The sequence below is a fragment of the Penaeus monodon genome, chromosome 12 (genome assembly GCF_015228065.2).
Source record: "Penaeus monodon isolate SGIC_2016 chromosome 12, NSTDA_Pmon_1, whole genome shotgun sequence".
Lineage (NCBI taxonomy): Eukaryota > Metazoa > Arthropoda > Malacostraca > Decapoda > Penaeidae > Penaeus > Penaeus monodon.
Window position 1 is genome coordinate 12,485,937 of NC_051397.1, and position 11,829 is coordinate 12,497,765.

General features: G+C 37.3%; 1 protein-coding gene across 3 annotated transcripts in view; it reads right to left on the reverse strand.

Annotated features, from left to right (window-relative positions):
* Positions 1-709: 709 nt before the first annotated feature.
* LOC119579304 (protein YIPF6-like) overlaps positions 710-11,829 on the reverse strand; it is a 17,607-nt gene continuing 6,487 nt past the window's right edge. Inside the window, exons 3-8 of one of the 3 annotated variants that reach the window (XM_037927059.1) lie at positions 9,111-9,188; positions 8,180-8,258; positions 7,628-7,670; positions 7,196-7,321; positions 5,527-5,684; positions 710-2,709 (exon numbers count right to left, since the gene is read on the reverse strand). In XM_037927059.1, the coding sequence (XP_037782987.1) occupies positions 2,591-2,709; positions 5,527-5,684; positions 7,196-7,321; positions 7,628-7,670; positions 8,180-8,258; positions 9,111-9,188 (603 nt within the window). In that variant the 3' untranslated portion in view covers positions 710-2,590. Of the gene's footprint in view, positions 2,710-5,526; positions 5,685-7,195; positions 7,322-7,627; positions 7,671-8,179; positions 8,259-9,110; positions 9,192-11,829 lie in introns of all 3 variants that reach the window. The other 2 variants (XM_037927058.1, XM_037927060.1) reach the window with 2 other exon arrangements.

Here is an 11,829-nt window from a genome sequence, read left to right on the forward strand (position 1 = left end):
ATAAGAATGAAGAGTAGTAATACGGGAGGAAGGGGCAGACAATGAAGATACCTGCGCAGGAGAAGGAGATGAAGCGGAGGATATTTGGAGAGAGGAAAGGGGTGTATTCTGAAAGGCTGAGTAATGATCTGGGTGGATGATTCAGAATGGATAAAGTTGATAGCAAGCACATTGAGGAGGGGGTAGTAATTGGAGCTGTGATCAAGAACAGAAAGAAAAATGAAAGGGGGAGAAGAAAAGAACATACAAAATTAGTTAAGCTGAGGAATGTGGCCTAAAGTAGGGATGATCCGCAACACTGACCTGAAGTCCCCATCTCCTATACCCCCCCACTATAACAACATATATGGGATGGTGAGGGGGAACACTGTTATTCTTTATTTTATTTATTTTATTATTTTTTTCTGTTGGTAGCAGCAGGTAGGAAAAGGTTCCTGTGTGTGCAAATAGTTACCCTCCTTGGAAATGGCCCTTGCCCAGGCAAGGTTAATAGCTAGTAAACTTCACACTTGTGAACCAATGGAAATCCTGCAGCAACACGTGGACAAGTTCCTTCCTGAAGGCCCACCATGTCAATATCTCACTCCAAGAGCTTTGTGCACTCATACGTTCCCATCACTTACCCCTCAGTCAATTTTTTTCATGGCAAGTAATCCATGTCCCCTGAATAAACTGGGTTACAGAAATGGAAAATAATCAAAATCTGAAAGTTTTAAAATTACTTTATTGAGAAGATAGCATCATCTGATGAAAATAACAATATATTAGAACAGAAAATTATTATGAATGTCATAATCAACTGATACATCATGTCTGAGAGCTGATAAAGAAGAAAAATATTTAAAAGAGAGAGAGAATATGTTCAAGGGTAGAAGTAGTATAATAATCAAATATTAAATTTTAACCATTAAACAATCAATTCGACATTGGCAATGCAATCCTGATTCAAATAATAACCTTTATAATCTGCATAATATTTATAAGTGACACACACTAACTGAGAGAGAGAGAAAGACTGGAAAAGTACTTCCATCTGTGTATCAAACACTTTTCAATTTATATTTTCTTGTCAAGTATACAATTCTTGGTAAAAAGATTATGTGCTCCAAAACAACCAAAGTCTATAAATGTTTCCAAATATATATATATTCAAACAGAGACTAATAGTAATAGTAATAGTAATAATAAATAGCATCAAAAACAACAGTAGTCATTATTTCATGACCAAATTCGTCACTTGAAAATGTGCACACACACAAACACACACGCACAAATGCACAACTTAATTGTGAGCTGAAAAACAACATTGCATTTACATCTGGAAGAACAAATATTGTGGGTATTTTAAAGCAAGCAAAGAACACATGAAGTTAAAGTATGAGTAATACAAGCTGCAGTCAATTATGTTTTGGTTTTATGTGTGCTTGGGGGTCTGTCTGCTTGTATTCTTGTTTGTTTGTTTATCTATTTACAAGTATGCTTGTTTTCCTTGTTTTTTGTATTCTTATCTCCTTATATTTGTGTATTTGTCTGTTTGTTTGTTTTATGCTGGAAAGGCCTCAAAGACAGGGATACATAGAGAGACTATGAAAAAAAATATATGTCTGTATTTTACTTTCACCTGAAAAAATCCCCTAACCTCTCTTTTTGTATATGATTAATCTATAATATATGTTATGGAATGTTCACAAACACGAAGGCAATTCTAAACAAGACTATATCAAATGCAGTATATAAATCTTTTTCTTTATTTATTTCCTTCTTTCACACTCTTACATCCCTGCACTGATGCATGTCATGATTAATGTATCCATGTCACCACAAAGAAAAAAATATATATAATGATATAAATAATATATGGAAAATCATAATAATGTTAAAATCTAAATTTAGTGACCAGGAAAAATTACTCTTAAAAGTGGATATTGACTATTATGCATCCCTTCCAGGCCAGCAAAAGGCTTCCCCCCTAAAGAGAGAGATAAAGAATGATTTTCATATATATATTAATGCCTATATACAATACAACAATGCTGTGGAAAGGAGAGCAAAGTTACACACTTCATAACATGCGCTGAGAGGAGGAGGAGATGAAAAGGAAAGAGGAAAAGGGTGAAAAAGGAAAATAAAAGGAAAGAGGTAACATGAAAAGCAGAAAGGATAAATTACACATGTGAAAATGAGAAATGTTCCACTGATATTCTCCACAGAAAACATTTTCAAAATACAGCTTTCATAAACAGAATTTGCATCAAACTGGAATGAAAAAACAGCCTCTGGTTTGATCTGGCCAAAACACTCAGGCAGATTTGTCTCCTTCTCTGACTCCTACCCAATGACCATCCTCTTGAATTATCACATCATTCATGCTACCCACATATATAGAGAGAAGAAAAAAGGAAAAAAAATCTCATCTGAGGTCAAACTTGCACTCAAAAACTTGTTACACAAACACACACATATACACTCACAATCTAACACACAAAAATGAAAAAAGAACTTGGGGAGGAAAAAAAAATCTATAACAATCCTAATACTACATACACCTCTCCAGCTAGCAAAAGACCTCAAATAAAAACCACTTGGACCCTCAGACATTTGTGTGCGACAAGATCAGCCATGATATCACAAAGTAGAAGAGCAGGATGGGGTACACGGCCAGGGCCTTCCTCGAACTGGGCTGGCTGTCACCTAGGAATACCATTGCCGCTGGGGGAACAAGGGATAAATATTATTAATGCCTAATATTACAAAAAGGAAAATTTAGCAGTACATACTTTATTATCATCATCAATATTATTACCACCATCACCATTAATATTTTCATCATTTATCATTAAGAAAAATTCCCACAACTTTTAAACAATTCTCTTTAACATGATAATTATGGCTGCAGTATTCACTATTATGAAAATAGTTTGGGTTATACAGAATGTATAATACTAAAACAATACAACAAAACCAAGAGGAGGAAGAAGAGGAAGAGACACAAAGAAAAAAGTAGAAAGAGAAGAAGGAGGAGGAGTCAGAAGTGGAGGTGGAGGTGCACATGGATGGGGAGGGGGAGGGGAGGGGAGGGGAGGGGAGGGAGGAGGAGGAGGAGAAAAAACGAAAAACCAGAAGAGGAAAGGAAGAAGAGGGAAAGGAGAAGAAGCAGAAGGAGAGGTGGAGGCAAAAGAGAAGGAAGAGGGGAGGAGGAGGAAGAGGAGAAGGAGGAAGAGGAGGAGGAGGAGGAGGAAGAGAAGGATGAGGAGGGGGAGTAGGAGGGGGAGGGGAGTAGGAGGGAGGGGGAGTATGGAGGGGAAGGGAGGAGGGCAAGGAGGAAGAGGAAGTAGAGATGGGGAGGGGGATGAAGAGGTGGGGAGGGGGGAGGGGGATGAGGAGGAGGAAGAAGGGGAGGTGGATGAGGAGAAAGAAGAGGGGGGGAAAAGGAGGAGGAGGTAGGGGAGGGGGAGGGGGAGGAGGAGAGCAGGAGGGGAGGAGAGGCAAGGAAGGCAAGGAAGAGGAGGAGGAAGAGGAGGCAGAAAAAGAGGAGGAAGATAGGAAGAGGAGGATGATCAAGAGGATTAACAGGAAGATTAGGAAGTGGGGGAGGGGGAGTAGTAGTAGTATATTATACTCAATCTGGATATACATGAGACCCTGCCTCGTCCTGAGGTTTAATCACATGGCTGGCAGGGTTATTCTTGACTGGGAATTATAATAACATTTTACTTGGTTGAGCCTTAACATCAATTTATATCAAGTTTATAGTTTTCATTTGTAATTGCCTTTTATAAATCTCTGACTACATTAAAATTGGCTTATGTGATTGGAAAGGAAGAGGAGGAGGAAGAGGAGGAAGAGGAAGAGGAATTGGAGGAGGGAGGAGGAGAAGAAAAAATTAAAAACTAATAGAAGAAAAAGAGGAGGAGGAAAAGGAGAAAGCAGAAGGAGAGGAGAAGGAAGATGAGGCGGACAAAAAAGAGGAAGAGGAAGCGGAGGATGATAAGGAGGATTAGCAGGAAGATTAGGAAGTGGGAGGGGGGGAGTAGTAGTAGTATAGTATAATCAATCTGGATATATATGAGGCCCTGCCCCCTCCCATGGCTGGCAGGGCTGTTCTTTACTGGTAATTATAATAACATTTACTTGGTTGAGCCTTAATATCTATTCTTATCAAGTTTATAGTTTTCATTAATTTGTACTTGTCTTTCATAAATCTTTGACCACATTAAAACTGGCATATGTGAGTGGAAAGTTTTACCCATATATTTTATTTTATTTTTCTCTTGAAATAAAAGTGTGGTAACCTGATGCCACTGAAGATGCGATGTAAGCACATGCCATGCCCACTGTGACTTTCGTTCATTAACCCCTTGGATCTAAGTGTTTCATTGCCCACACTTTGCCCAAAATCTAGGAGTTAGGCTTACTTGAGTGGCCACTCTAATGGGTGTGCACTTGTAGGTTAGATGCACATGAACGTGCAATACTAAGACTCATTGCCTCCTCTTCGCAATGTTGTTATCTCTTTTTCTTGCACAAGCATTTTTTTGCTTTTTGGCCATTTTCCAATGTCTATATTTATTATTTGACTCTAGTCATTGGTACTTTCCACACTCATTTACCAATAGAAATATTTTTGTGTTACTATTTTCATTCACTTTTAGAAATATCTTGTATCTTATATTGCCAGTAGAAATCTCAGTAACATTATAATAATTATAATGTCTGTAATAATAACAGCATCTATATTGATAGCATTCGTAAAAAAGAAAAAGAAGAAAGAATCCCCAAAACTCATGGGATGGTGGAATCAGGTGAGGTCATGAGGTCTAATAACGGACTCCTTGGTGGCTGAGCACTTATGGAGCCATCTATGTGTAGTGATATTGCAAAAAAAAACATTAAAGTGAACACTACATTTTTCCAGCGGTACTGGGTTTAAACCAGAATATATGATTAGAAAGTTAAAATCATATTGGATGTTCTATTTCTTTATAATTGCTCTCCTTTTAAAACAGGCAGGAGGAGGAGGAGGAGGAGGAGGAGAAGAGGAGGAGGAGGAGGAGGAGGAGGAGGAGGAGGAGGAGGAGGAGGAGGAGGAGGAGAAGGAGAAGGAGAGGAGGAGGAGGAGGAGGAGGAGGAGGAGGAGGAGAGGAGGAGGAGGAGGAGAAGGAGAAGGAGAAGGAGAAGGAGAAGGAGAAGGAGGAGGAGGAGGAGAACAAAGTAAAGATGAAAGAATAGAAGGAAAAGAAGGTTCAGAAGGAGGAGAGACAGGTAAAGGGAAGAGACAAAAAAGGGAAAAAGTAAAAACATAATTATGTAGAAATAAATGTATCCAGAAAATAAGGAAAACAATAACAAGGAAATGAAGCAACACACTCAAATATAAAATCTAGCACACTAAATGGTAACTTATAAAAACAATATAAAAAAGTGAGTTATAAAACACAACCCATACATCTTTCACAGAACATCACAACTCCTAAAAGGTACAAAAAACAATGACATCTCAATAAACAGAACAGCAAAGTGACTTACCAAAGGTTGCCCAGACAAAGCCGATGACTGTGACGATGAATCTAAGGATGAAAAGGAGCTTGTTCTGCGTGGCGATGAGTATGAGGCGACATAGGATGAGGGAACCACAGCATGGCAAGAGGCAGTAGCCCAGGACACACACAGACTGGAAGAAGGATCTGGAACAAAGGGAGTTCATTTCAGTAACCCTAAAGGAGGAACAGGAAAAGGAGGGAAAGAAGAAAAATTTAAGTGAAGGAGGGGAAAGAGAAATAAGAGGAGAGTGGATGTTGATGTTGATGATGATGATGATGAGGAGGAGGAGGAGGAAGAGGAGGAGGAGGAGGAGGAGGTGGAGGAGTGAGGAAAAAAAAAAAAAAATAGAAGAGAAGGAGGAGAAAATAATAGCAACTGATCCTTACAAGCTTCATTAATGCCTATGGTCTGGATGGTGTGACCATCATGTCATGCAAATATTTGGCTTGAGGGGCTGGGAACATGAACAAGGAATCATGGAAAATATTGGCCGAGGGCTGGGGTGATGGGAACTTGCTGTCGTGAGAATTTCGGCTGAAGGCCAGGGCCAGGAATGACTCACCACTGGAAGAGCAATGGCTCTAGGGAGGATGATATTTCCATGCTAAGGATCATATTGCTGGCCACACTGACCAGCAGTGCAGGTTGTATTACAGAGAATTGAATATTACTACAAAATAAAAAAAATACATATATAACAAAATGTTACTTTTTAATTATTACTGCAGAGTTATGGCATATTTAGAGAGATGATATGGAGTCTGCGCAAGGTAAACAGTATATTATAGATAAAGTAAATCAAATGACAAATACAGACACTGGAAAATGACAAAAAAGCTAAGAACACTTATGCAGAAAAAGGGGGGGCGGGATATAACTTTGCAAGGGCAGGCACAGAGTTTTGTAACCATACGAGTGTTTGTGTGTACCCAGATTACAAATTACTCAAATAAGCCTAATGCCTGGATTTTGGGCAACTGTGTGGGCAGAGAAGCACCCAGATACAAGGGGTAATAGAAAATTAATGAATATTTAAGTCATTGTAAGAAATCAATAATTAAACAAATAATATCATTGATTGAAAAAATAAAGGATAAACTAATAATAATAATAAATACAGAGTATAAATGCTTCAGTGACAAGCTTTTACACTTTTTGTAACAAGCAGATCAGTGCTAAAGAAATGTTAAGAGTGTAAAAATTACAAATTGTGGATAAGAGGTGCATTAAATCAACTATCAATCATCAAACCATGCAGTCTTTGTATAATATTAAGCAATAAGTTACTGGTTCCTTCCAAAAATAATAATTCAATGTTGGTATATATAGACAATATTTTGATTTTCAGCAAAAATAAAATCTATTTCAATTATCAAAATTAATATAAAAAATAAATAACAGTAGGAGAGGTTTAACCCAACCTTTCTTCTGGGCACTCAATGAAAGAATGGGTCAAAAGAAAACCTATTGATAGTAACACTCCATTCAACGTCAATCATGATAAACACAAGAATAAAAAAAAATAATAATAAAAAAATAAAGTACATAGAGAATCAGCCCAAATATCTATAAAAACAACAAGAACAATAATAATAATATATAAATTGATAAAAATAAAAACAAAAAGCAAATCCCAAATATCTGTAGCACTCACATGGTTCCTCCTAGGAGCTTAGTGTTCATAGTGACGACAGCTGCACCAACCCACACGATGACAAACACTTGTGCGAACTCAGGCCCTCCATCACCGCTATCAGCATCTTCTGAACCCTGGACCATCCTGTGTGGCCACAGGAGTTTAAAAATTACAATAAATTAATAGGTGGAAATTATTATATCATATCTGGCATTACAGGTCTCAATAATAATACATGTTTCTCTTTGGTTACAATCACTTAACACACTGATACAATAGGAGTTACAAAATTCATCCTATGGTTTTCATTCTAATCTCAATGCAAAAAACTTTATATCAGTTCATTTCTTTCTTAAGAAAATAAATAAATAAATAATAAATGACAAGATTCCCAAAGAAAGAGAGAAACAAAAGACAACAAAGAACAAACCCACAACAGCCAATACTTACATGGCAAGAAATGTGCAGAGTATCAGAGGGCCCCAAAGATCCCCTGCAAAATGTCACAAAGACTTTAGACATATGAAAACATGAAGTAGTGAGAGCGAGAGTGAGAGAGAGAGAGAGCAAGCGAGAGAGGAGAGAGAGAGAGAGAGAGAGAGAGAGAGAGAGAGAGAGAGAGAGAGAGAGAGAGAGAGTGTGTGTGTGTGTGTGTGTGTGTGTGTGGTGTGTGCGTCGTCGTGCGTGGTGCGTGCGTGCGTCGGTGTGTGTGTGTGTGGTGGTGGTGTGCGTGTGTGTATGTGTGTCTATGTCTAAAATTGTATTTAAAAAAGCAGATATACTTTCTAGGTTCATAAAGAGAACAAATTAATGAGGATAAAACATTAAAGTAATTCAGAATACACTGATTATAGTATATACTATCAAAACACATGACATGATGACATGAGATCTATCTTTCTTTTCTTTTATTACTTCTTAAGCTACAGCTACTACCACTAATCCTGCTACTGTTAACAAGAAATAAAAATATATAAATACTTAAGCTGCTTATACACTCACATTCCTTTAATAAAGCCTTTTTTTCCTTAGGATAAAGTACATGATAGAATTTTGTGCCAACTGCCCTGAGGTCTCGCATCTGGAAAGGAAACATTTGTATTAGTTACATTCCAAGAATCTGAAACAGAAGCCAATATTAACAAAGTATCAGACTGATGATAAATAAACAGAAACTGATGATAATGAAAAGGTAATCATAAAAAAAAGCAGTGTGTGTGTAAGATAAGCTACAAAGAGGGGATAAGTTACATGAAACCTAATGTTTCAAATTTAAAGCAAGCACTGACTTTATGAAAAAGGCCATGATGGAAAGTAACAAAACTTTGTGAATGGATTGAACTAAACTATAGATGATGAGGAAGTAAGCTGTGCGAGCGGGTTGAAGATGTGAAAAAGGGTATGCCCGACAAAAAGGACAGGAAAGTAAAATGAATTAGTACATAACAAGGGAATCAATTAGAACAATATCTCATAATAGATACTATTAGAAGAAATTAAAGAAGTAAAATGAGGATAAAATAAAAATAAATCACAGATTACTTTGTATGAAAGAATGTATGAATGATATGTCCCATTGTTTGTGCATCTTGATTATATTTTTTATGCCATATATATATATATATATATATATATATATATATATATATATATATATATATATATATATATATATATATATATATATATATATATATATATATATATATATATATCACATATACACATATATATACATACTGCTTCTATGCGAACCTGCTCACAAAACCTGACACAAACCTACAGAGGACAAAACCACACAAACCTACCTGCAAAAACACAAAACAAAAACACACAAATGAACAACCTCTTCACCATCACCACCATCAGCGTGTATCAACAACTTCGCACTTCCAGCCCCACACTCAAAGCCCCAACAGGTTGAAGGACTTACAATGGTGACACTGACAGGCTCCTCTAGTGTGTTGTATTGCCGTGGCTCAGACTCCCCAGTGCTTGCCTCTTTGCCCTTCTGCTTTGTATAAATGTGGCTTATCAGTTCTCACGGACTTATTAGTGAATGGCCAGAAACAAGGAAAGAAAAGAGGGGGAAAAAACAGGAGAGGAGGAGGGGAAGAGGGAGAGGGAGGGAGGAAGGGAAGGTGAGAGAGATAGATTGTTAGATAGAGCAAAGTGAGAGTAAAAGAGAGAGTAAGAGTAAAAAAAGGAAAAAAAAGAAGAAGAAAAAAGTAAGAGTAAAAGAGAGAAAGGATAAAAGAGTAAGGAATGAAAAAGAGGAAGAGTAAAAGAGGAAAACTAAGAGTAAATGAGAGAAAGAGTATAAGCAAAAGAGAGAAAAAGTAAGAATAAGAATAAGTGAGAGAAAGAGTAAGAGTAAAAGAAAGAAAGAGTAAGAGTATACAAGAGGAAGCATATGAGAGTAAGACAAAATGAGAAACAAAAAGAAAGAAAGATAATAAAGGAAAAAAAAAGGGGGAAAGAGTAAAAGTAAAAAAGAGAAAATATAAGAGTAAACATAAGAGAGAATAAGAGAAAAGGCAAGAGTTAAAAAGAGAAAGAGTAAACGTAAAAGAGTAAGAGAAAGAAAAAGAAAGAAAAAAGAGAGCAATAAGAGAAAAAGAGAGATTAAGAGTATACGAGAGACAGAGGGTAAAGAGAAAGAGTAAAGTGCATAAAAAGCATAATTAATTAATGAGAAAAAGAGTAAGTGAAAGAGAGAAAGAGAGAGAAAGAGAGAGAAAGAGAGAGAGAGAGAGAGAGAGAGAGAGAGAGAGAGAGAGAGAGAGAGAGAGAAGAGAGAAGAGAGAGAGAGAGACAGAGAGAGAGAGAGACAGAGAGAGAGAGAGACAGAGAGAGAGAGAGACAGAGAGAGAGAGAGAGACAGAGAGAGAGAGAGAAACAGACAGAGAGAGCCAGAGTGTGTGTGTCAAGTCTTGGGGCCAAACTCAAAACCTTGTCAGTCGTAAGTCCTCAAATGTATCAGACCAATAGCTAGTCTCTCTCTGGACATGCTTCATGTATCACTTTTTCTTCCCTTCTACAGTATATAAGGTTTTCAAATAAACACACATGAAGGGGAGAGAGAGAGAGAGAGAGAGAGAGAGAGAGAGAGAGAGAGAGAGAGAGAGAGAGAGAGAGAGAGAGAGAGAGAGAGAGAGAGAGAGAGAGAGAGAGAGAGAGAGAGAGAGAGAGAGAGAGAGAGAGAGGCAGAGAGGCAGAGAGGCAGAGAGGCAGAGAGGCAGAGGCAGAGAGGCAGAGAGGCAGAGGCAGAGAGGCAGAGACAGAGACAGAGAGGCAGAGACAGAGACAGAGAGAGAGAGAGAGAGAGAGAGACAGAGAGAGAGAGAGAGAGAGAGAGAAAGGATCTTCTACTGTTTCACAATCCAATACTTTTAAATGTCACTCCATAAGGCATCAAACCATTCTTTTTACTAGGAATTGAACTATATATTACATAAACATATACATTTCAGAGGCAATCTACAGGCATTGCCTAAGCTAATTTTAAAATGAGGCCTATGTGGGACTAAAGAAAATTAAGGTAATGACCATCAAGAACACAAAACAATACAGAAGGCATAAAAAAAACAACCCAAAGAAACTAAAGGATGTGCACCAAATATTTTGGTACAGTATTGTTAGTCACTAAGCAACCTGTATTAATTCTCTCTCATTGTGATGTTTTAAGTCTCCATGAAGATTTGATTGCCTGATTCCACAAATGGCTTTTGTGTGACCTGAATTAGAGTAGACAGAAGAGTAATAGTGTATTGATACATCAGATAGCATAACGGCACATCTTTCAAAAGTGAAAGTCCATTGGCACCTCCAGCAGCAACTCTTGTACACTTTGATGTTAATACAACTACTGCAAAAAATACTCTTTTCTTCTGGCATACATGTACCTTGCTTCTTCAAATGATAATTTTTGACATTCAAAAATGACTGGTGAAGGTGACAAGTTGTTGAGGGGATTAAAGTATTTTAAAAAATAGTCAGACCCTCTTCATGAAATGTGCAGTGTCTCAATTTTGGTATGAATGGGATAGAGTGAGTATAAATTCTTGTCTGTTCCTTGAAATATGACACAAAATAAATGCAAATCTAAAACATCAATCCTTCCAAGAGTTACTGCCTCAAAAATAACCATATTTTGTGAGTCCGAGTCTGTGGTACAGTCGCTCGTTTTCCCTCCTGCCTCAAGATCTCTGGCATGTCTGCATGGTTTCTTTTCTGCCAATCCAATCCTCCTAGAAGCCATCAGAAGCCCCTACACCCATCACCCCTTCTACAAGAACCACATCCTCTCCCTCTACAGATGCTTAGTGTGGGAGAACAACTAGCAACATTATTTTGTCTTTCATATTGTTATCTCGATATTATATGTATTGCTTATGTGTCATGCTTGAAAGAAGCATTTCTTTTTTAAGTTTCTCAATTTGGTTAACAGTTAATGTACCAACTGTGAAATATGTAAAACTGAACTTTTAACAATAAAAATCAAATGGTAAGTTAAAATTTAAGGTTATCTGCAGCTGAAGGGCAAGAACACTGTGTTTTTTTGGTGTTAATCTCAATAAATTGTAAATTGGTACACCATTGTGTACCAATTTACTCATACTCACCATTATTATTACTATTATTATCATGAC